At 43.6% G+C, this 25,874-nt stretch overlaps 1 protein-coding gene across 1 annotated transcript; it reads left to right on the top strand.

Annotated features, from left to right (window-relative positions):
- Window positions 1-1,631: 1,631 nt before the first annotated feature.
- GTF2B (general transcription factor IIB) lies at window positions 1,632-23,196 on the top strand. The gene is made up of 7 exons (XM_084266380.1): window positions 1,632-1,665; window positions 4,227-4,333; window positions 14,563-14,696; window positions 19,806-19,952; window positions 20,089-20,218; window positions 21,125-21,406; window positions 22,970-23,196. The coding sequence occupies exons 1-7, from the start codon at window positions 1,649-1,651 to the stop codon at window positions 23,101-23,103; spliced, it is 951 nt and encodes a 316-aa protein (XP_084122506.1). The 5' UTR covers window positions 1,632-1,648; the 3' UTR covers window positions 23,104-23,196.
- Window positions 23,197-25,874: the final 2,678 nt, after the last annotated feature.

Below are 25,874 nucleotides of genomic sequence, written 5' to 3'. Positions count from 1 at the left end.
TACATGAGAAGCCAGGACAAACCTGGAAAGCCTGATGGGACTGACAGTGCTGATGGGACACATCTGTTGTGGACACTGTGATGCACACGTTTGAGGTTATGGGGAAACAATATCCAATGCTGTATTCACACTGACAGTTACAGTGACTTAATTTTTTAATATTATTTCATCTTTTGGGTTTATTGAGCATTTGTGAAAAAGGTCATGGCAGATGGAAAAAGAGAAGCTTTAAATGTGTATCTTGGCATCTGTATCTTCTAATAGTTCAGCTTATTTTTATTCCAAAAAGTGTGTTAAAGAATGTGTTGGCAAGTTCAAACCAGCTTGTTTTCAATGAGCACCCATCGTTTCAGTCAGCAGAAAAGTGTTAAGTTGTGTGATAATGAATTTGACTCAATATTCACAAGTATTAAGAGAACTTTTCAACCCTGCTGAATTCCCTTCTTTGAGCTGGTACATTGAAAAATATTCTTGTTATGCAGTGGAGAGGTGGTCTTAAATGGTGTGAACAGTCCTTTGCATCCAATTAAAGGATGGCAAATTCACAACTGTTCAAAGGCTTAATTGCTGATTGCTTTAAAGCACTGAGGTTGTGGCGATTCCCAAAATAAGTCGGCTCTCCTGTTCTATTCATCACTCTCTTTGTGAGAGTGGGGAGAGGCTTATACCAAATGAGTGTGGTTTTTTCCACTGTTTTACTACTTGGTCTTTAAAGTCTGTTGTTGCTGCTCAAAGTACAGAGGTATTTTGCGTGTGGATAATCTCTGGGGAAAGGAGAGCTGGAGGGCTTTGTTTTTGCAGCAGGTCTTGTGGGTTTCTTCTTGGCTGGGTGTTTGCTGCCCAGGTGGATGCGAGGGGGAGAGACATAATGGGAGCACATCACATTGTGCATGAGTGTGCTGGGGAAACGCTGGGAACCCCCCAAACCCTCAGGCACACCTGTGGGTCTGAGTCAGGCTGAGCATGGGTGTGTGGCTCGTTGCCATGGGCTCCCCTGAGTCACCGCTGGGCTACCAGATCCCTGCGGACCCTGCCGAAGGGGCAGGTTTTTCTCACGGCCACATCAGCAGAGCGGCAGCCCCGGCCAGCTGTGGCAGATGCCTGATGCCTGTGAGGGGGAACCGAAACTTTCTTGTCTCGTCTTACTGGCCTCTGCCCGCTCTCGGTTCCAGAGCCAAGAGCAGGCCGTGCCCGCGCCGCTTCCGTGCAAGCCCCGTTTGGCTCGTACTGCTCTTCTCCGGCAGTTCGCACCCCCGCGCCCCCGGCTCCTCTGCTCTGGCGCAGCAGCGGCAGCAGGGTGACGCAGGGGCTGTCCGGGCGCAGCAGCGGCGAGGCCGTACACGGCTCGGCTCCCGCGCTTGCCGGAGGGGAAGGTTCCAACCCGGCCTCCCCCAGCGTAGGTTCTGTACTGACCAGCCCCGTGTCAGCCAGCGCCGCTCGCTTTACTGGAACGAGGGGCTTGGGCCGCAGACTAGCGCCCTTCTCGAACTGGCCCGCACCCAACCCCATCGGGTTTCGCTCCTTGTTTGTCCCTCCGCGCGATCCGTAGGGCGCCCTCGGCTGGCCCCGCCCACTGGTGTCGCTATATAAGGCGGAACGTTGCAGAGCCGCCTGACTTCGCACAGGGCTGCGGCAGGAGGGAGGCGAGATGGCGTCTACGAGCCGGTACGGGAGCCTGGCCTGGGTGCTCGGAGGGGCCAGCGCGGAGCAGAGCCGCGAGGGAGGAAGCGGGAGGGACTCCACCATCTCTCACTATCCGTAGTTCAGGGGAGAAAATAGCCGCGTCGCCGCTGCTGGCGCCTGGGCAGGAACCGGCGGCCCTCGCCGTTCTTGTCCGGCCCCGGTACCTCCGTCTCGGCGCGGCTCTGCTTCGGGGCGCAGTCGGCCCCTCTCCGGTTTCCCGTGTGCCAGGGCCGCCCTGCTTGTGGCTCTCGGTGTGGCAGGAAGCCCGGGAGGGGCTGGGCCTCGCTGGGTTTCTGCGCGTGGGCCGGGCCGGCCGCCCCTAGCCGGGCGGCCTCCGAGGGGCCGCCTGCGATCGGAGGTGGGGAGCGCCGGGGGCGCTGGGCTCGCCGCCTTCCTTCTTCGTGTCGTTGTTGGTCGGTAGGGCGCCGAGAGGAAGTGAGCGTTTTAGGGGATTTCGTGGCGGTGCGTGACTCGATTGCGGGCATCGCGCTAGCGAGAGCTCGGTACTACCGGCCCTTGCGATGGAGCCCTTCTCCCGGAGGGCCAGGTCTCGGCCTGGCGGCGCCCTGCCAGCGCGGCTCTGACGGAAGGAGCGCGGCTCTCGGTCCCAGGTGTCCCATTTGTACAGGGATCGGGCGCTTTCCTTCGTGTCCCGCACCGCCTGGGCGCGGAGCCCCAGGTGCCGCTCGGCCCGGCGCTGGCCGGCGTCCGGCCGGCTGCCGCTCCCGCTCAGCGCCGCTTCTGGGCCGAGGTGACAGCTCCCTGGCCTGTCTCCAGCTTATCTGGTCCTGAAAACAGCTTTCAGGCTGCCACCCTAAATCCGTACCGGCAGTAGTCGGTGGCCAAACGGGTCTCGGGCTCTGAATCGGTCTCCTTTCCCGAAGCTGTATCGGGGTTTGCTTTGAAGTCAGGAATGAAGGCAGGCCCGCGGAGCGGACTGCGGCGTGCCTGTGGCTCCTGCTAAACCTGTCCGAGCGTCTAGGGAGTGCTTCCTAGTGGCCTTGTTACAGCTCGGGAGCTATTTGCTGAGGTGGCCCTTTTTACACGTGTCATGCGTTGTCCTTCGGTTGGCTGAGTGTAGCCGGCGTGCATGTTACCAGGCGTGTGGTACATGCATCCAGATAAATAAGTTAAAATTGACATCAGAAGACTAATTTTTGCCGTGTTTGTGAAGGCAAAGCCTAAACAGAAACACTTGAGTGTTTCTTTCAGGCTCCTGGATTATTTTTTTCTTTTGCTTAGTGTGTCACTACACGTCTGCATTGTGCCAAAAGTCAGACGATTGCAAATGCTTTGTCAACAGTTTTGTCACACGAAACCACTGCCTGGCAGTAGGAAGAAGGAAAGTAGTTTAAAGAGCTTTTATGTTACATTTTGAAACCTAATTTACATCGGAAGATCTTGTGTGCCCATGTTCTTTCTGGAGACCTTAATGTGAAGAGTGGTGTTGATTTGAAAATTATTTTTCTGAGCAGCCACTAGATTAACTTTGGGTTTTTTCTGACTTTTAATCGCAAACATCAAAAAAGTAAAAAGGTGGAATGTATAGATTAGGCTGAAATAATGGTTGGGGGAAAGGTGAGAACTCAGAATACAGTTAGAAGGATAAGAAGTTACTTTTTTTGTACAATCGGATTCAGGTTGATGGGTACTCATGACAAACTTTTGTGATCAAGTTCCATATCCTTTGCTCTTTAGCTTGAGCAAAAAGTCTTTGTTGAATATAGAGACCCCAATCATAAATATTTACTCTTCTACTTTTGAAAAGATTAATTTTAAGTTACTGAACAGTCCCTAGAATGAGATACTTAGTTTGAAAATGTTTAGTTAGAAACAATTGCTTATTACTCTAGTCAGTAACAAAAAGCTATTGTGTTAAGTAAAGCTGATGCTGTATAGGAAGGCTTTTACAGCTGCTGTAACTCTTGAATATACATGGGTGTGAGAGACAGATCCTTGTTATCAGAAGCAGTTATGTAATCACTTTCACGAGCTGTTTTATTTTTGTTATGATCTTACAGTTAATGAGTTGTTTACACTGAAGTGGAACTTCTTGTTTTCTCTCCATATATTTGAGTAATAACACAGTGGTAGAATCAGTTGTTTCCTAAAAAAGGATGTTGTGTGTGCACTACTTTCTGAATTAAGTACCTGGTAAGTAAAACTGATCTGATTAAAATGAGTGAGAGTGCTCATGTGGAAGGAAGCAATTGCCACTAGTTTCCTGGGAAACTTCATTTAGTGATGGACTCTTAAATTACATTATGATTAATAAAGTTTGATATTTACATTTTTGATGTCTTAATTTGAAGTGGCTTTGGTACAAGATATGTCACAAAATAATATAGTACCTGAAAATTAGGTTGTTAAATGTAGAGTTACAGCAGTTCAATAAAAGGTAAAGTTCAGATTGATATTCAATCATTCATATCACTGTAAATTCTGTATTATTAAAGTGTTTGTTTTGGCAAAGAGCTTTTGTACTTTAGGATATGCAGCTTGCCTGATTCAAACTAATACCTCTAATTTCTTTTTTTTTTTAGTTTGGATGTACTTCCAAGAGTGACTTGTCCAAATCATCCAGATTCCATTTTAGTAGAGGATTACAGAGCTGGTGATATGATTTGTTCTGAGTGTGGGCTAGTAGTAGGTGAGTAGCTGTTTGTATTTGTATGTGTTACTGTGTAACTTAAATTGTGTGTGCATAGATTTGTTTTCCCACAAAACTAGGATTTGATACTTTGAGTATTAAAAGGCTTTTTCTTGATGCCTAAGTGTTTATTTTATGATATTATGTTGGATAAAAGCTTACTGTTTTGAATAATTTGTCTTCTGGTAACTTCTTGCATTATGAGGAGAGTCAAACTCTGTTTAGATTGAAAACTTCAAATATGTTGTAATTTTGAATTAGAATATTGTGCTGTCTAGTCCAGTATTGTGTCTTTAATCATGACTGTTGTTTCAATCAGGACAGTACAAGAAATGTAATAAAAGCTCTTTGTCAAAGAGCTTACAAAAAAAAAAAGTCTTAGTTTCCCACTAGTTAGAGGATATCTTCTGCCCTGAAGGATTTCTCTTTGCATCATTGCCAGCACCTGTTTTTGTTAATTACTGCTCCTAAGGCTTTTAATTCTATCCAAAGTAAATAGCCAGTTTTTCCTCTGGAAATTTGCTGAGCTCTTTTACTTGGTTCATGTGGCAGCAACTTCCACAGGCTAAATTGTCTTTCTAGGTATAATGGAATATTTAAAGTGAAAGGCCTTTTAGATGTTGTGCTTGTTTGAATGAGGGGGAGAGAGGAGAATGAAGTTGTCTTAGAACATGCTGCATATGCTTTTTTATGCATCTCTTCTAGGATGGGTGCCTTACTGTGCATCTTACAGTCCATAATGCTTTTGCATGAGAAGCTTTCCATGCTCATGTTACAATCATTCTTTAAACTTCATTTATTTTTATTAAGTTTCTTGAGACATGCCCTGACCCCAAGAAAATCCTCTGTTTTGAGGGTTCACATTCAGGTGATTTATTCAGTGAAGCTAAATATTTCGAGTGGTTTTGTATCCCCCTCTCCTAGATTATTGTGATTTGGTTCTGTCTCTACTCTTGCTCTGAACTACAATTTTTTTGTGCAGCTGTTAGCACAAAGTGAAACTTTTAATAAGTTGCAGCAAAAGTAGTGCTAATTCAGCTAGGTGACTAAAAATGTGTCCTGTTTATGCAAAAAGTAAGCTTTCACATAGCTTATTAATGTACATGTTAAAATATTTAAACTTGAGTACCATTTTCCTTTGAATTATGAAATAATTTCAAAAGGTAGGGGGAGGATTGTTATTTGCTTTGGTAAAAGGACTGTTTTCAATTGCATGAATTACCATAGAGATAAATGAATCATAATAAATGGGGTGCTTACAAATTCAGATGTCCATGGCATTGCTACCTGTAGAAACATTGTAATAGGCTTCTGAATTACTACTTAGAAATAACTTGGTCCACCTTCAGCTCTTTGTGTGGCTACTATAGAAGTGGCAACAAAGTTTGGAAAAGCCTATCTTGATCTTTTAACTTTTAAGCTAATTCTGACTTCAGAAGAAGAGGGAAAGGTTTTACTTGATACATTTTTAGTTATTTATTTATTTTAAGTGCCTTGGGAATTCGTTAGAAGTTTCACTTTATGTACCTTCTGATACATTGTCACACGGTCTTACTGCTTCAGAGATTTACTCTCTTCCGAATCAATAGCATTGGAGATTTCTTTAGTTCAACTTGTCAACATTTTTGATGAGCAGAATCACTAGAGTATTAATACAAACTTTTGCTGAGTTGAATTTTTAAAATGTGTTTAAAATAGTTCTCTTCACAGCCAGTGTTACTGGTAGGGGAAGAAAGCATTTTGCCTTTAATTGTGCCTTTTTTACATAGGCCTTTCTGTGGATTTAGCACTGAAAGGCTTTAGCATTTACTTGTGCTGATTATTCTTAATCTGTCTTGCCTTTCCTCAGCAATTTAGTTTTCCTGCATATGTCCAATTCATTAGCTAGGGTATTTAGCAGCTAGTTTAGAAAACCAATTAAATCAGAGATAAATTATTGAGGAGTGCATAACCAAACATTCAACGTTTTCTTTTCTGGTCTGGTAAGAAACTTAGAGGAGAAAAATGGATCTGATTCTTCATGCCTGTTTTCTGGAGAGGCATCTGAAGTAGGGACGTTTTAAGGAGTGAAAACAAAATTTATTTTCCAGATGAGAAAGCTCTTGTGTTTGTTGCAGATTCCATGATACATGTTCCCCTTAAGAGACTAGCGATTTAATTTCCTGTTCTTGTGTAGAAAAGTCCTGGATTTGTGTTTCAGAGCTTAAGGTGTAGCTGATCTGAGTGCAGCCCACTGAGAATGTGTTTTGAGGTGGGCTGGAAGTTAGTGAGATCTTTGTCACTGAAGTGGATCAGTTAGTACAGTTTTAAAACCCCAAAGACTCAATACATTAATACATTCTGCAGCCAAAGTAGTGGTACAGGTTTATTTAAAAATGATTGTGGTTTTGATGTCTGCAGATCGCTGCTGGTGTATGTAGGGGAGAATGGTAAATGGGGAGATTGTGCATCTTGTTTTACTGGTGTAAAGTACACAGTGACGTGACTTCACTTTGGGGTTTTTTTGGTAGTACAGTTTGGCTGAAATCAGAGCAAAGAATCTTTGACTAAAGATAGATAGCTAAATAGATATTTTTCAGGTTTTTAATCAATTGTGTGGGAACATGAGATGAAATCTGTATTAGTAGTATGACTGGGGCTGCATTTATCAGGTCTGGAGCTGCAAGGGTGAAAAATTTGAGGGAGCAGGAGGCTGGGAGAAGGAGGAACTGACTTCTTTAACAGTGGAATTTCATGTCTTAGGCAGAGTTGTGTATGGGGGAGTACTGTTTTGTAAATGGATTTTTGGGAGATTTTTAATCAAAGTTAAGTTTTATGCTCATAGGTTTTGCTCTTAATGTCTGAGTAAGATAGAAATTTTAAGTTAAATCCAGTATGCTGATTTTTCTTTGCACAAAGTTTTCCCTTGCTCTGAACTGTGGTGTTTTGCTGTACAGTATTAAAGCAATTAAATCTAGTAATGCCACTATGAGTGGAGCTGATGGCTGTTCTATTATTGCTTCAAAATACAGCTTCAGTCTAGTAAACACACTCATGTGCCTTTTTGCTGTTACCTTTCCTTGCCTAGCTTGTGTTCATCTATTCATGGTAACTGCTTTTCGCTTGTTAACTTTTCCTCCTGTTAATTGCCCTCTGCATGAAAGGCAGTTGGGACACCTAAATTGCAATTATACATGGTATCTTGATATTAATCTGGATTGACATGCATCGGAAACTACAAGTCTGTGCCCAAGTTTATCTGCTGTCTGAAGTCTTGTGTTTTATTATACATGCTCTTCTTAAATCCTTCTAGGTTGTATAATACAGTAAGTGTTTGTGGGCTGGCTTGAGAATTCACAAAGCTCTTAAGGTTAGAGAACTAGTTAGTTCTATGCTCATTTAAAACACTGACCACATCTCACTGCTCAGACAGGCTTGGTTGGGGGAGAAGCATTTTGTTCAAGAACACAAGGCTAGTAAATCCTCTTGACAGGTAAATATTTTGCTTACTACTTTTTAGGCAGTTAAAAAAACCCTGGAAGTCAGCTGATATATGCCAGAAGGGGCTGAAGAAAGCAGAACTGAAGTGGAATACAAAGCACTGAATTTTCTTGATGTAGCAAGGTGATGAGCTGAATTTCAGAGGGGAGTAAGTCTAGTGACATATACCACTGTGTAACATCTCGTCTAGGTAGGAGTACCTTTGTGATCTAAGACTTTCCTCAGCCTTCTGTGTAGTCCCATTAAATGTTCTCTTCATGTGCTGGAGTTGGAGCAGTAGGGAGTTTATTTTCAGCATGTAGTAAGAGATTTTTCTCTCACTCTGGGTAGTTTTACTTCAGTAGGGAGGTATGGCATAGGAAAGAACAGTGCTCTTGTATAGAGTCTTTTTGGGTAGCCTTCTTAAAAAAAGCAGAAGTCTGTTTTCAGCTGATGAGAAATCTTGGGTAGGTATCAACTTTTAAGTTTTGAATTGGATTATGACCTCTATTCAGATGTTTATTCTTGTTCTGTGTATACCTGAGTGTTCAGTTAAATTCTGGGGAAAATAGTCAATAGCTTATGATCAGAAGTTAGGCTGTTAGAAAATTATGTCAGAATCTTCAGTTGGCTAGTGCTCCTGAAATGTTAGAGATCTGAATGCCACATCTTAAATTCAGGTGTGGGCTGTGAGGAATATGTGGGGTTTAACTGTGCTGCAGATATTTTTTTTTCTCTACAGTATAACAAATGGGCAGGAAGGGATTTCATGATTGCCTTTGCTAGTGGGTCCGTTACTCAAGATGTCTGTCATTATGGATGCAATCAATCTTATCCCTATGTAGATGCTTGTTTTCCAAAAACCAAAGAAACCTTTTTTCTTCCCTCCCCCAGCTGTTGGTAGTGTCCTGTAAGTAAAAGTGCTTGAGTCCTCCTGACTTGGGTCCAGGAGAGGACAGTTATGTGGTGTCTGTGCTGGTATCTTTATACCTCAAAATGGTGAAAAAATCTTTTAGTATTTGAGTGTATGTTTATGATTAATTTGTTCTGTATTATCAACACTTAGAACTAAAATGTGAAAATCTAAATTATTAAATAGGCAAACATGTTTAGATATGGATGTGTATTAGCACTTTGTATCTGATTGCTGTTTCTGCACCGGTGTCCAGAGCACTAAAAATTACCTGGACAAAAATTAATCCTTGCAAATAAAACTCCTTGGGTCCATAGGAAACCTAATTATAAAGACTGCTGATACTTAAGGTTGACTTCTGCACAAGCATTCATGGATTTTGATTTACACAGGGAATATGAAGTAATTTACTAGCCTTTTCCAGTCAGCATTTCAAATAGTCTGTGTTTTAAGTCTAACCCCTTTCTTTAAAGGGCTTTAAAGACAAGGGTGATGTTTCTAGCTCTTTCAGCAGTAAAGCTTTTAACAGTGGAACCATAAACTTTGAATGTCAAAAGCTGGCATCTTTTGTTAGGCTTTGTAATAAACATGCCCTTAGCATGAAATTTCTTGGAGGGTGGAGGAGACTTTCTAGTTGGTGGGTTCTAGGCTGGGAACCAAAGGTGTTTGAGAAGCACTACAAAGAATATTTCTACTTATTGAAGTACTAGATCTGTCCAATGGAATAACAGTAACATTTTGAATCTTCTTATTCAGGGCAAATAAGGGCTACAAATGATCCGAGCTTCGCTGGTGGAAAAAGAGTCCAAAGCCTCTTTGTGACATAAAGTAGATCAGGCACGAAGTTTTTCACTGAAACATTGTTTTTTGGAGCATCCTTTTGCAAGTACATGAGCTGTTATGTTGTTTAAAGGCCGTAAGTCTGCAGGCAGCTGACTGGACTCATCCACAAGACTGTTTCACATTTCTACTCTTATTTGTTTCCTCCAAAATTATTACAAGTTAATGACTGAGGAAGCCCAGAGGTCCTTGTGATTTGGTCATCATTTTGATATGCAGGAGCTGCTAAGCCTCTGTTCTTGTAACAGCCATTTGTCCGCAGTGCTGCAGTGTCTGTTTCAGCCCATAGCTGCTGTTAGGTACTGCTATGATTCAGGTGGTGTCTGGACATCAGTCAGATTGTTTGGATCTGTTGTTTCCTTTGGTATGTTTTTGTTTGGGGTCTTTTTTGTGGGTGTGGGGTTGGTTTTTTTGGTGGGATTTTTGTTGTTGTTGTTTAATGTCTCAAAGCCTGGTCTGGTTCTCTTTATTTCAGCCGAGCCTTGGGAGTAGGCTGGTGTTGCTGGTGGTGGTGATGCATTTGTGGTGTTAACAATTTATTGAGGGCAAGATAACTTTTTGCAAAATAATATTTCTGTCTTTGGTAGAGAAAGCTGTGATGCTGAAATTATGTGTGTGGGTTTGGCTTTATTTTTTCTGTCCCCCATCCCTCCCAGAATTTATGTTTTGGTAACATTTAATACATCTGGTCTTAATAAGAAGTTCTAAAGCTGAAAACTGAGGGGGGGAAGTGTATATTTTTCAAACTGTCAAGTTGAGTGCTACTGTGTGGAGCAATGCATAATCTAATAAATAGAATATGGAGGAGTAAGTATCTGGAGTAATGTATCTAGTTCTGAGCTGCTCAGTACCAGAAAGGTAGAGACTTGCTGGAGCAAGTCTAGCAGAAGGTTGCAAAAGTGATTTAGGAACAAGAGCAGCAGGAAGGAGGCTGGGACTGTTGGCCTGGAGAGGAAAAGGCTCAGTTTAGCCTGGCTTGATGCAGTTGCACATCTTCGTGATTCTCAGCTTGTAGCTGGCTACCGAGGTTTTTTGTTGCAGTTTGGCTCAGCACCTCATTCCTCTGGTTAACAAGGAGTTGACTAAGATTAGTTGTAATTAACCGTCTTTTAAAAAGTTTGGCATTCTAAAAAGCTTTTAATTAAAAATATATGTGCTCGCTAGATGGCAGCAGATGCCTTAACTAACTGTAAGAATAAAGCATTCTGTAGAAACAGTAGTTATTTTGGTACTTTAAAGTGCAGAAAAAATTCTGATGCTGTAGTGATGTTAAGATCAAAAGATTAATAATACATAAGAGTTGATGCAATGTATAGCTAATGTTAGAGCTCCTGTGAATAAGGTTTAAGAATATACCCTCATGGAATTGCTTCAAGACTGGATATGGAAGATAGTGCTACTTGATGCTTGAGTTTCATCCTATTTTTTGTTTTGATTGAACTTTTTCAATTTTCAGCTATATTGTCTTCATAAAATACGATGAGGATATAGTATGTGTTGTTATATTATGCATAAATCTGATAATACAGAATGCCAAAGGAGAATAAAATATGTGCACATTATGAGGTATGGCAAGTGGGGTGCAGCATTAAAATACCTGATCCTACTTCTCTAAATAAGTAATTGAAATTTCAGGGCTTGTTGAAGGAGAATATTTTCCTTTGAGAAATTACTTTCTGTGTTTGGAGGGGGAGTAAACATATTTAGCTAACGATGTGTAGATAATTTTAAGTTAATTTAAAAAAAACCTCAAACTATTCAAAATGATATTTTAATTTTTGATACTGACCTGAGTTTACCTTTTCCTTTCACTAGTGTGTGCTCTTTGCATTTGGCAGTTGTGAAGAAAAGCAAGCTTGGTCTGAGGTTTTCCGTTCTGAATAACAGTTCTGCATTTTACTAAATGAGCTTTTCAGATGGTGGGCAACCTGAGTCAGTGAAGTTTGCAGTGTGTATTTCCACTAGAGCCTGTGTGTTAGTCTACTAGACTGTATTTTAAAGAGTAACTTAATTCTGAAAGAACTGTTTAGGAAATGAAAAGGGACAATGGAGAAAAACTTACTTTGAGAAACATGCTTCGGTATAGCATTCTGGAGATGGTTTCCACAAAGACTGGGTCCTGTAAACAGCATCTTTAAGTACTTCAGAGGAGGAAGCTGAGGAGATGAACTCATCTGTTTGATGAAACTTAAATAAAGGAGTGTCTAATGTAACCATATCTAATGAAGCTTATTTTTGTTCAAACAGACTGCATCAAAAGGAAGCAGTGAAGGGAATATGCAGCCACTCCCATGCTTATCGCAGCTTGCCATTGTTGCCAAAACCAATATAATAATGATGTGAGAAAGCAGAGATGATTTTACAGAGTACTTGCTGGGAGATTTGTTTTACTCTGATGTTTGAGTGTCAAACCCATTCCCCAGGTGCTTCAGGAAGGCCAGTGAGTAGTGCAGGACCCAGATAATTCAGTGTAGGACTTGAAAAGTTAACTCAGGACCCATTTTCAAGGCTGATTCCTTACACTGCTTTTTGTAAGACTGACTTTAGTAGTTTAAGGTTTTGTTTCGATGACTTAGGGTGGGACTTAATGGCATCTGTATTAATGTCACAGTTCCAAAGTGTTTTTTATGTTTTCAAGAGTTAAATGCCACACTTTGTTTTGGGGTTTTTTTTATGTGTGTGTGAAATGGGGTAATTGGCTGCTTGTGAATGAGCATATTTACCATCTATGGAAACCTTTTAGCCTATTCTGGTTTTGTTAATATTTCTAGCTTGCGTCACAGTTTTATAGAAGCCTTTTGAAGAGGGCAGTGTACTTCCTAGGACCTCTATATTTTAAATAAGACACTGGGACTACACAGGAAAACTTCTGTTCTGCAATAGCAGATTTCTTGGCAAAGTAAATATATTTGCGTACTGTATCTTAATTACACAAATGCTTTATATTCAGCGATTTGTTCTACTTAATCTTTTCTCACTCTGAAATAGTAGTCTCAGTCCTTTGTTTGTAATGTGTTTGCCAAAGCAGGCAGTGATATAACACTTTTTTGTTAGAGCAGGAGTGGTTCATAACTCACAAGAGGCAGATCCCTGAGTGAGTCATTTAGGTCATTCCCACTTGTGTGGAAAAAATATTACATCATTGCCCTGTACTCAGTGTTCTATTTATACCATGCCAGAATTTTAAGTACATTTTGCTTTTTTTAGATGCTGTAAACAGTTTTGGGGGGTTGTCTTAAAGTAAAGTTACGACTAGGCCATAGAAGGAGCATCGCTGAATCAAATATTTACAGAGTCCAGGAGCTGAGGAGCACACTGTCTGCTGACTTAAGCTTGCAAGAGGGATGAGACCTTTGTAGCAGAAAGAACAGATCTGTGCATTCTTTTGCTCTGCTGCCTTCTTAACCTTCTAGGTTTTGAGGATTTAAAAAGTCTTTTCCTCTTGTTGACGTTCATTAGAGCAGTAAATAAAGGTGGAGCATAGCTGTGAGCGTGTCTGGCAGGTACTGATGAGACCACCTCTAATAAATTTATTCTTTTTGATCGTGGTGATTTCTTATGGCTCATTCACAGCTTTCAATTTCAACCATGTTCCTTGCATAATTTTAAGAATAAAGATCCTCATTCAGACTAGATCCTCCCTCTCCTCCCCAAGGGGCTGTGCAGTTACACCACTCTGTTGCTCCTCCATTTTCTCCAGCTTTGTCTCTTATATTATTGTTGTTTGCAGTGTGCTTTTGTCTGTCTGCTTATGTCTTTACCAGGGTAAATCAGCCTCTGCAGTTTCATGCTAAGACTTCCATACCAGAAATTTTTCTTGCAGTCAATGCTACTTATTTTTTGCAGGCATTTCTTTCAAAAGATGCTTCACCACTGATAAAGTTCGGGAATCTTTCCTCAGGTTTAGCAAAGCAGGGTGACAATTATATTGCAGTTTCTTCTGTAATCTCCTTTACTGCAAAACATTGAGAAGTGTTCTTTTGGTGATTTTCTGTACTTGTACTCCTGAAAAATCTGTATTATTGCCCTGGAGGCAATGCCTTTGAGATGCAGCTTTTACCAGCCTTGTGAATAGAATGAACTGTGCAGGTGGGTGCAGGAGGGTGTGGTGTGGGACTTTGTGGGTGTTTTTTTGTGTGGGGGTGTTCTGGTTTGGTTGTTTTAGGACTGTATCATTGTGATTACTGTTTGGGCTCTTGCCTGCATCAGAATCTGGGTTGGAGTTATTTCTTAATCTGGGAGGTTGCTGTAGGAAAGGTGTAGATGAATGTGAGATGAATAGATGACTGCAAGGAAAGTTGCTTCATTCAGAGACTGGCTTTAGTGCTTTTTCTGCTTAATCCGAATCTGTGTTCAAATTATTCCAGGTATAACAGGGTAGACTGAGTTTAAGAAGAAATAGTTTTGTATATATATTTAGTGTTGATACTGTCAGGCATCATAAATGAAGTGGAGTTGGACAGGGTCAGCCCTCTTCAAAAACAAGAATTAAGCTGTAAAATGTCATTCTGGTAGGTTAGAAGGTGGTGTATTTCAGAGTCCCAAGGACCTGAAGTGATTTGCTACAGCTTAATGAGATGGTGCATGTTAGATAATGCACATACCTGCTTTGAACATGTGGCAAATGTGAGAGAACTTCAGTTACAATAACTTGCTCATCTAAGGGCTGAGAACATCTGTGTGTGACCATGAACACCAGCTTGAAATGAAGGGCTTGATGCTTTGTGTGTTGAAGACACTGTGATGCTCTTTAAGGCTAACTGTAACTCTCTGTGTTCTGGCTGCATCTCTCTAGTTGTATTTTCTCTGCAGCTGTAATTGCATTCATTTTTTTTCCCCCCCTCATTGCTTTGAGCTTAATTTGCAAACCCTGAGTGGTCTGGTACATGGTCCTGCAAGTCACTGCTCTGCTTGGCAGTGCCCACAGACAGGCACTGTAGGACCGGGGAGCTCAGCTCTGTAACTGCCTGTCTCAGAGCGCTGGGTTAACGCAGACTCCTGTTTCCTGTGCGCTCAGGTGACCGGGTGATTGACGTGGGGTCGGAGTGGAGAACTTTCAGCAACGACAAAGCAACGAAAGATCCGTCTCGAGTCGGGGATACCCAGAATCCGCTGTTGAGCGATGGCGACTTGAGTACGATGATCGGCAAGGTAATACTCAGTGCTGAACTGCACTAAGTTTCAGGTGTCTTTACCTCAAGTACATATTTGTGTGTCCGTGGGGAAACTATCTGGAGAATGTATTTACAAAGTGATTTTGACTAAACTGAACCCTTTCAACTGTTTGTAAAATGTGGCTCTTTGCTGGCGGTAGCGGGAAGGGGCTGACCCCTTCAACAGAAGAGAAGTTTGCAGGGCTGTGGGATTACTTGCTGCTCCTGGTTCTGCTGCTCTAGCGGTTCAGATCAGAGGAACTGTAGAGATTCAAATCCTTATTTAGAGGGATAGCAGACTCAGTGAGAGAATTAAAGACACAAAGGAAATGAAAAGTTTGGGTTTTAATGAAAACTTAAGAATTTACAGAGATTGATCTGATGAAACAGTTTTGCTCTTAACCAGATCATCCCAGAATAAGTGTGACCAAATTTGCAGTAGCAAAGAATGCTACTCACTGAAGACAAGATGTGAGAATGTCAGTGTGGCATAATAAGAACTGAAAGCAGAAATGTCCCAAGTACTGGAATGGCCAGGATCACATTGGAGAATGTAGTGGGGGCGGCTTGTTCTATTATGGATATTGTATTTTCATGGGGAGGAATCACAGGAAAGAGACGTTATTTTCTACAGGAAATTGGGAATCTCTGACAAACCAGGATGTGTTCTGTACAAGAGTTCCTGTGTTTGTCTTGCCAGCAAGCAGGGGTTCTGAGATGTCAGTTCATTGATGTGAGAGCTCTATAGTGGGAGCTGCCCTTTTCCTCAGTCATTTGGAAGGAAGAAAATGGCTTATATCAGGAGATGCATTTCTCAAGTAGTAGGCTGGGGTGAGGATTGACCCAGATTCACATGCACATTGGTTGAACAAGGGTGAAATTGGTGTAGTCACGAGGGAGGTAAGTAGTATCCAACAGAGTACAGAGCAGCCTTCATGAATTTCAGAGAATGAAGCAGCGTAAGATTGTATTTTCTCAGTTAACAGCAATTCTTAGAGTGACTTGGAGTGGACCCCAGACTTGTCTGCCAGAGATTGCTTTATCCTTTTGCATAGGACAGGGAGTAGAGGTGTTCCTTTCTGCTTGAGGTAGAGCTGCAGGTAATAGAATCTTAAATATCCACCCCCCCAAATGAAACCCAAACCAACAACCAACCACAAACCAAACACCTGCAGTACTAAAAAAACCCCAAATGTCAACCTGTGTTGTGGAAAATCCAAAAGAGGACATTGATAATTCTAATGGTACATCATACTGGAGATCTTCGTAAACTGCTGGGAATGTAGGTGGAAGTGGTGCCAGAACCATTCCACTTGACAGGTAAACAGTAAAGTTCTGGCGATTGGTTGTTGCCTTGAAATAGCAACAGAATGGGGTAGTTCTGAATCACAGAATGGTTTGTCTCTGTCCACTTTAAAACCAGGAGGTGCTGCTTCAGGGCTCCTTCCTGAAGGAGTGTGTGGTCTGTATCTGCTAGGAGCAGAAGAGAGCCTGCTTGGCCTATGCAAAGGGATTAGTTCCTAATTGGTTTTAGTACTTAAGGGACCCATCTGTCTGAGGCAGCAACAGCCTGTGTTGGAAGACAGATTAATTTGTGAAGAGGAGGATGAATAGCATAGTTGGCTGTGGTGGAAGTGGTTTGCATTCTTCAGGCAGATCTTTAGGATACTGGCACAGAACTGTATCTTGCCAAAAGTAAATACAGTGTGCCACAGTTGATCTGATGACAGTGCAATCAATTGGTGAAGTCTGGTGTTAATTGTGACTTGATTGCCAGAATATTACAGTTATCTCTACGTAAGGATTTATGTCAAATTCAGTAAAAACAACTGAAGAAGGAGCAGCTTCTAGATCTGCCTTGGTATCAAGAAGTCTTTTCTATGAATCTAAAAGAAACCTTTTAAGTTTTGCTACCTATCTTGTGTAAACCGTCTTTTGTCACCCGTTGCAGTTAACCTGTTCCTTTTTGTAGTGACTGTATCTACAGGAGACTGTAGGTTGGTTGAACAAGATACAGACTTGTGGTATAGAATTCCTATCCTTGGATCAGATGCCTCTGAAAGCAAGCTGGTGTTGTCAGGCTGTCTGGCCTGGATCCAGAAGGGTTATATTGATAAGCAGTGGCAAGAAAAAAAGAAAGGATCTATCAGACTGTATAAAGAGCTGGTTGTACTGGGCAAGAGGACTGCTGGATCTGGGGCCATACCTTGGCGCTGTTGGTAACTTCAGTGATGTGGGTCATGGTGATACTTCTACTCGCTGCTGTTAAAGGGGTACAGAGCTGCTGGCTGCCAGCACTTTAGGCCAAGCCTGCTGTTTCCCAGACCGTGTTTTCTCACTGTAACTATTTTTGAGGCTGTTCCCAGGGTTGTATCTATGAGGCTTCTGCTCTGTTGAAAAAGCCAAGCAGGTGGAACTCCTGACTTTTGAGAGGCACCTTTCTTGATGAGGTGGGAAGATTATCATTAGTAGATGTCTCATGAAGGCCACAACAGTAAAACGCACAATTCTTAGTCTACTTGATTTCAGGTCAAGTGTGTGGCTTTTGTTTTTTTCCATGAAGGGAAGAGGGACTCTGAACATGGTTGTCAAGGGCTGAAGCCAGCAAAGCATTGTCCCTCAATTGAAAGCTTCAGAAGGAAAGTAGATGGTGCATTTCAATAGCAAATGCAAGAAGAATTGCTGTGGTTTCCTTAAGTGCTTGCGATGGAAGAGTATTTTCCAACCCTTTTATAGTTGTGAGCTGTATATTGGGTATGGCTGTTGGAGAGTGCTCATACTGACAGGGTGAAATCCTTTGGCTAACAGTACTTGTCTGTAGCTGCATTGGTAGTTTCAGTACACATACACGAGTGTTTGTGGGAAAGGTAACTGTGAGTATAGTGAGAAAGTTCTCCTTCGCGTCTCAGTTTTTACTACTTAAAAAAGGTGCTGTATATTGGACCAGGGAAAGTCCCTGTGATGTAGGGGAACACTTGATGGCCCCAGGCAGAGCACCCTTTACTGGTAAAGGACTATCTGGCATGAAGCCTGAGTAGATGAGGACTGGGGACTGGCTGTCAGGGTCAGTAGGCCTTTGTGGTCGCTCTTCTGACATCTACAAGACTTTCAGCATGTGCAGTTCCTGCAAGCATTAGTGTGTAGCACCAGCCCAGGAGCCTGTGGTACGTGTGAACATCGTGATGTGTTGCAGGGAATGGGTGTGAGCGATGGCCAGGAGGGAGCCTTTTGACCTGCAACTTGTGTGTTTTGGGATGAGGGAAGCTGTTCTGATACAATGTCTGAAAGGAAGGACCAGTGTTGCAGGTAATGCTCTGTGTGGCCAAGGGTTTTTCTTGTGCTTGATTCCTGCTCTTTTTCATCCCTGAACTTTATGGCACCATTGGGTAGCTGGAAGAGTTCCATCCACTCAAGGAAGCAGGATTGTCTGGAGCAGCCCTCGGCTGTGTTGGTGCCAGCAGGACCATTTCCAGGCGATTCTTTAATCTGAAAGGAGTAGGAAAAAACCAAGAGTGATGTTGGAGTTTAGCATCTATCATAGTGGGCCTATTGAAGGGGTTAGGGAAACTTGTGAGGGAGGGTTCTGTGCCAGAGTTGTCAGTCTCCACAGCAGTATCAAAAGTGGGTGTGCATACCACAGATACAGGTCTCAGCAGTAGAGGTGTCTGCTGAGCTCACCATGAATGGGGTGTAACTGGAGTCCTTGGGTGTAGGGAAGAGGAACAGCGAATTGTCAAAAGTGAGTGTTGCTAGTGTCAACCAAAGAATGTTTATTACATGCAGATGTGTAGTAGGGAGAGATTACAGACTTGGAGGTGGTTTTAAAATAGAAGTGCAATTAGAAAAGAAACAAGCGCTGACTCCATGTGGGCAGCTCAGAGGACCAAGGTGGTGCAGTGGTGTGGTCTGAACTTTGTTTGCTGTGTCCTGGCCCCACTTCATACCTTTGCTGAGTCTTCAACTTGAGAGCAGGTGCTGTCAGTCGTAGATCAAGATCTACTTTGTTTACTGTTTTGGGCAAAACAGAGCTGTGTAGTAGTCTGTGTCCAACAGCCACTGTATCAGCTTGTTTAAACAACCAGATATGTCTGCAATGAAAGTTGGATGCCCCAGCCCAGCAAACTTGTTTGAAGGTGCCAGCAAGAAATAACTGCTTGTCAATTCAGAGAATCCTGGGTTCTGCTAATGATGTGGGATCATGGTGAGGAAGTGTTTTCCACTGGAGAGAACTCATGGCCCTGCACACTGCGACAGCAAACACAAAAGTAGACAGTTTAATTATGGGCACAGCTCTTCTGACCTCATCAGGCCATGTTGTCATCAGCTGTTACTAATCTGACAGACATGTTTTGGACTGATGGCTAATTGAAGACCTTCAACACTTTAGATCCTCTTAGTTGGGCAAAATTGTGTATTAATAGAAGTATATGCAATTTGTACTGTCAGTTAAGGTACAAACCAAATGCATGCTGGAAGCTTGTTTTGAAGTTGCCAGGTGCAGTTGGTAGCCCTTACTTCACTTAAGACCTGAATCTTTTCTTTTAAGAGGTCTGTGGCTTTCCTGTAGCGGCAGAATATATGGATATTTACATTTTTGTCCAGGTTAAGGCTTGCAAGTGCCAGCAGGCACAGTATCAGATTGGTTTTGAATAGGCCATTGGTTTGGATGTTCTCTGCCCTTGCCTGGTTTTCATGTTTGAGTTGTCATTGTAACAACTGGTCTCCATGGCCATAAAACTTGGGGTTTTTGACTTGCCAGTCCTCCACAGTAGAGACTGAGCTCAAATGACTTAAAGCTTGCATAAAATCTAGCCTTGGACCTCAGCACTGGTGACAGGAGCATTGAGATGCACACATTGTCTAAGTATTACTCATTTTAAACTACTGTTGCATTAGGGAAGACAACTCCCTGTGTAATCTGTGGTCCTTGGAAATCAGTTCACCGTTGGAGACTCCTGCAGAGCACAGATCCTGATGTTGGGAACAGCGCTCGACACTGATGTACTTCAGTGATTATTTGCACGACTGTTGGAACGGAGTGCCTTGAATTGAGATGTATAAAGGAAGATCCTTGTGTTCTGCTGACAATACAGGCTTTTCTTTCCAGGGCACAGGCGCAGCAAGCTTTGATGAGTTTGGGAATTCCAAGTACCAGAACCGCAGGACGATGAGCAGCTCGGATCGTGCCATGATGAATGCTTTTAAAGAGATCACCAACATGGCAGACAGAATCAACCTCCCTAGAAATATAGTTGTAAGTTCACATCTCCCTTCCTTAAATTGTTCTGGCATTGACTTAGTTAGCATAATATAATGAGCACATGAATTTTTGATATTGCTGCTAATTAAATGGCCTAGAGTTAATTAAATTTAGTCTTCTTGCTTTGAAGGATCGAACAAATAATTTATTCAAGCAAGTGTATGAGCAAAAGAGCCTGAAGGGAAGGAGTAATGATGCTATTGCTTCTGCTTGTCTCTACATAGCCTGTAGGCAAGAGGGTGTTCCAAGAACATTTAAAGGTAAGTTCTCAGTGATACAGATTCAATTCTGCCATGCAGTAAAGGTCTAGTTACTGTCACCATAGGAGGTTGGTTTTCTCGTTCCTGGACTTTGCTGAATTGGTTGTTCTCAGCTGTGGCTCACCTTTGGGGTGGAGGGTAGGAGGGAAGCTGGAAATCTGTTGGATTTGTGAAGTGAGTAGGTGCTCAGGCATGGGATTTTTTGTTATAATGGATTTTAAAAAATAAAACGAGTATAAAAGGCATTCTGAGTGTTGTTGAAACATAAGGGGATCTTATTAATGTTCATAATTATCTCAAGTGTGGGATACAAGGGGAAGTAGCCAGCCTCTTCTCTGTGGTCTTGTGGGGACAGGACAAGGGGCATGGCTCCAAGTTGGAGCACAAGAAGTTCCACACCAACATGTGGAAGAACTTTTACACAGTGAGGGTGACAGAGCCCTGGGACAGGCTGCTTAGGGAGGTGGTGGAGTCTCCTTCTCTGGAGATACCCAAGACCCATCTGGACGCCTATCTGTGCAATATGAGCTGGGGAGCTGCTTTGGCAGGGGGGTTGGACTCGATCTCTCAAGGTCCTTTTCCAACCCCTACAATTCTGTGATTCTATGATAAAGTCTATTGCTCTGGTTGCGGGACGAGCAACTTTTCTTGGACAGGGATACAAGTTCTTTGGCACCAAGTACTAAATTTCCCATCCCAAGCAAGCTGTATTAGTCAGCCCCATACAAAAACAGGGCACTGACTGAAGGGATTCAGAAGTTTCACAAACGTGCAAAGTTCATTTAGTGATGGTGGCCTCTGACATTGGCCACCTTTGTGGGTGTTAATGTGTTGAGCATCAGTTCTGATTACTCTGGGAGAGCAGATGCTGTCCAGCGTAACGTTCAATTCTTATTGTTTGTTTAGAAATTTGTGCAGTGTCCAGGATTTCAAAGAAGGAAATAGGCCGGTGTTTTAAACTTATTTTGAAAGCTCTTGAAACCAGTGTTGATCTGATTACAACTGGAGACTTCATGTCAAGATTCTGTTCCAATCTGGGTCTTCCCAAACAAGTACAAATGGCAGCAACGCATATTGCCCGTAAAGCTGTCGAATTAGATTTGGTTCCTGGGAGAAGCCCCATCTCTGTAGCAGCTGCAGCAATTTACATGGCATCACAAGCTTCTGCGGAGAAGAGGACACAAAAAGGTAAAACTTCACCTTCCCTGTGTCTTGTTTGAAAGAGAATTCAGTGCTGTTACAAAGCTTGCATGAGGTCTGTGCAAATAGTGACAAGCTGCTGTTCTAATTGTGTGCAGCAAGGCCCAAGCCAGGGTCTCCCACTTCCCAAAATGAAAACTGCATAATTGGTGATGCTCAGTGTGAACTGAGTCCATGTTTTTCCTGCACTAGGAGTGAGATTCTCCAATGCAATGGAACAGTGTGCTCAAATGAGGATATTCTAGCTTTACCCATGGTACTGTTTGCATGTGGAAACATCTGCTGCTCTGGAATACTCCAGTGCAAACTTGGGGGCAGTCACAAGTAGCATTACGGCTCTAGATTACATTAAGTGTTCAGTTGTTCTTGTGGCCAGGGAATCACCTCAGTTCATATGTGTTCCTCAACTTCTTGTGAGCCTGTGATAAAGGTGGAGGGTGGTGGGACAGCAGGCTTGGCCTCAGGTCATCTTTGGCGTTACTCTCCCCTGGTAGGGTAGCCCTTAGGAAGCCAAGGGAGTTCAGGGCTGGTTTTGTTTCGGATCTGCCCCTGGGGCTCAGGAGAATCAGCCCTATTTGAGGGGGAGGAGCAGCACATGGGGAAGGAAAGGAGTAAAGGCCGTGGTGGTTAGAGCTTGCTGTGAGGAAGGGATCCAAGCGCTGGTAGGTGGCTGCAGAAAGTCCTTTGCTGTGCCCAGCTCAGGGCAAAAATGTTTAAAGTTTAGCAGTTTCTTAGTGGAGAGCTGAGGGAGGTAAAGAACAGCCTTTATCTGCCAGGTTGTGGTGCTTTGCTCTGCATTAATCACTGCTTATTCTGTCCCCGGAGCTTTCATCCCGTTGGCAGTCTGCTGGGCACTGAGAGATGTAGAGCCCAAGCAGTACAAAGCCTTCAGCCTCGCTTGCCATGAGCTGTGGGGTTATGTGTCTTAAAAGCCATCGTTACAGTAAGATACAGCTGCCTGCTGTGGATGCCAACATGACTCCATGTGCTGGTGTCCTCAGACAACGCTGTATGCTCGTGGAGCTTAAGGTTTAAGTTCTGAACCTGGGTGCAGTTTGAATAAATCTTGAGTAAGTAAGTTTCAAACAATGTTTCCTTTGCTTGTTAAACAGTGTCTCTGACATGGGTGTCTGTGCATTTTAAGGTAAATAGATTTCAGGTTTAGCTGAAGGTGTTGCTTTTTGTCTGTGTTGAAGTTGGTTTTGCTTGTATTTCTTGAAAGCCCAAACCTGAAGATCCCAATGTTGATGACTGTTCAGTATTGCTGGGCACACGTAGAGTTTGCAGTAGATGTTTCTAATGACTTTTGCACTCTTGGCCCTCTGCCAGTTTGATAGTGCTCCAAGATTGATGGTATCAGCTGAACCATGGCATGTGAGAAGATGGTTTCAGGTATGCAAAACGTTAGTCACCGTGGTTATTAACCATTTTAGCAGGCTTTTGGGAGAGTTAGGAGTCCAGCACAGTGTGCAGCACTTCTGGTAAGTGATGCTTTCTTCAGAGAAACGGCAAAAGTAAAAACCAGTCACACTTGCCATCTTCTTGTTGCAGAGATTGGTGACATTGCTGGTGTGGCTGATGTTACGATTCGACAGTCGTACCGGCTGATCTACCCGCGAGCTCCAGACCTCTTCCCAGCAGACTTCAAGTTCGACACCCCGGTAGACAAACTGCCGCAGCTGTGAAGCTGCTGTGGGCCACGTTTAATTTCTATTGCGAGAACCCCCGACAACAAACTTTTGATTTTTGCCTATAATAAAGGATGTACAAAGTGTTAATATTGAGTCTTCATGTTGTGCAACTGGAGGATGCAGAGATGGAGCGTAACTGCTGGAACGCAGCACACATTCCAAGGGTAAACAAGCTCATTGTGTGGCATTTTGTATGTATATATTAGTGGAAGTAAATATTTAATGACTGTTGGAAAAAAAAACTTAATTTCATATTGTTGTACTTATTTAGATTTTTTTTGGTAGGGATCTAGTCAGATGTATTTTGGAAAAATTAAAATATTATGTAATTCCCAAATAAAACTTTTCCAAAAACACTTAACCATCTTGTGAATATGACCTGCAAAATGAGGTGTACATCCTGTTCCACATGCTGAGAACTGGAATGCAGTCCATGAAGTGGTAGAGTTACCTTTCTACTTAGGGGCTGGGTCACAAGGCTGCTTTACATGTTTGCTTTCTTGACAATTTTGTCATCTCCAGTGTGGTTTTAGCATTTGTAGTTGGCTGCAGCACGTGGGAGACTTAACCCAGACAGCATCAGTTGCTGAGAAGGAGCTGTGGGTATTTGCACAACTGTGCCGCGCGTTGCCAGGTCTGCTGTGAACGGTCAGTCACACCCTTGGCAGTCTCCCCGCTTTGCTTCTGTGCATCCTACACTACGACAGAGTGGCTACACAGAAGCGGAAGGACTCTTGCTGTAGTCAACCCCCTGACTGCTTTATGATGCCTGCAACTGTACAGAGCAAGGTAAAAAGTACAGTAAAAGTTTCTGCTGAGTGTTCTGCCCTGTCAGCCCACTGGCAGGCTGGTCTGCTGGTGGTCAAGTGTTCGGTGTGTCAGAAGGGAGTGCTTGTTTCAAAGGGATGTGCCAGGTGCTGAGGAGGGATGGCCAGAAGCTCTTCTGCCTTCCCCAAACTAACAGCTGTGGAAATTAGTCACCTCCTTACAGGGTCCTGCTGTGTGCAGAGCATCAGAGGCCCCTGGGCGTCCACAGGCTCCCTGGCTGCTCGGAACCACTGGTGCAGGGTCATTTGAGTGATGGCAGTGAACAGCTGAGGGTCAGCTTGCCCTGCATCTGGCCTGAAGCTTTGCAGAGGGCAGGCCCTGGGTCCAGCACTAACAGCAGGCATTGTCAATAGCACTCACTGTTTTCCTGCTGGTTCAGTTCTAATCCTCTTCTGCCAGTAGAGACTATAAAGATGTGTCAGTTCAAGCCTTTTTCAGTAAACAAGTTACAAGGGCTGTACAGTTGTTAGGCCATGGAAGCTGCCTGGTGCGCTCACAGAAAATTCTGGTGTGGATGTTAAAGGTCATCATAGTTGGAGGGATTATGGTGTAGTGTCTGGTGTACTGCCTTAGACTCTTGCAACATTGTTACCTGGGCTTTCCCTGTCCTGAGCTGTGTTGTCTGCCTCTGCAGGTGTGGTGCATTGAATGGGCAGGGCCTGACCTTTGATGTCCTGTCAGCTGAGGAATGTAAAGATGAAAGTTCTCTCGCTGTGTGTGTGTTTTCCACCAGCGACCAGCTTGTTAAATGTCCTGTGTGCAGGTTAAAGATGGTGGAAACTTACCTGTACAGTCAGGCTCTTTAAAATGTTTTTGGGCACCGTGTGTGAGTGCTTGACGTGTGTTTTAGATGGTTACACACAGCCCAAGCTGTTGGGCCTGAAATTTAAACATCTGTGCAGAGCCCAGATGCTGGAGGAAGGGGTGTACTGACTGCCCTGGCCCTGCTGCTGCTGGCACTTCCATGAGCAGGTCCTGTCCCTCCTTGGGTGCAGAGAGGGCAGAGTTGTGCAGCCCCACCAGGCAGCGCCAGCCAGGTGCTTGAAGGACCTGTGTATTGTGCAACCAGTTCCTGCGGCTCTTGGCTCACTGTGGTTCATGTGAACAGCACAAGAAAGAACTACAGTAAACTCCAATGAATTTTTAGGCAGCTTTGGCCCCTTTAGTATAATCTGCTTTGAAGAAATTAAAGGATTTGGCTCTCTTGCAGAAGCTTCTGGTTCAGAGAGGAGCTCTCCTTGTTCCTGACCGGAGCAGCATGGGGGCTGTGTGTGCAGCTGTGGGCGTGGGGAGTGCATGGTGGTGGTTGCAGCTCTGCACCCTGCTTCAGCTAATTACCACCCCTTTGTGTTTCTGCAGCCCAAAGTGGTAAAGCAAAAGCAAGAGACTGGCTCCAGCCCTGGCAGGGTGGGCTCTGGGCGCTCTGCTGCAAGCATGGGGCTGTGCTGGGAGGTGGATCAGCAGGCAGTAGGGAAGAGACAAGTGCTCAAGAATTGCTGTCCCCACACATCACCAGTGATAGCCAAGTGTCTTCAGGTACTTCCTGTGTTAATTCAGCTGCAATTCAGGGTAGGTATGTCAAGCTGTCATGCTCTGATTTGGCTGGCCGGGTGGAGCCAGGAGTTGGACTCAACGATCCTTATGGATCCCTTCCAACTGAGAGCATTCTGTGACTCATTTGGAGCCAGCCCTTAGCAGGTACTGAGTTCAGCGTCTCCAGGCAATGATCTCATGTGAAATTTCCGTTCTTAAGAGCAGAGATTTCTAAGTGCCCTTAGAAAGCCAGCTTTGTTTTCTGCTGTGAGAGGGGGAGCGCTGGGGGCTGCGTATGGTTTTTGCTTATGGAGCTCTTCCACACACGGGGGCTGCGCTGTGAGGCTGCCCAGGAGGGGAGTGAGTGTTGTCTGCCCCCCGCCCTCAAAGGAAGCCTGTGCCCG

The sequence above is a fragment of the Gallinula chloropus genome (genome assembly GCF_964237585.1).
Source record: "Gallinula chloropus genome assembly, chromosome: 6".
In the NCBI taxonomy this organism is placed as follows: domain Eukaryota; kingdom Metazoa; phylum Chordata; class Aves; order Gruiformes; family Rallidae; genus Gallinula; species Gallinula chloropus.
Note: the sequence above shows the minus strand (reverse complement) of the source record. Positions and strands in the feature narration are given on the sequence as shown.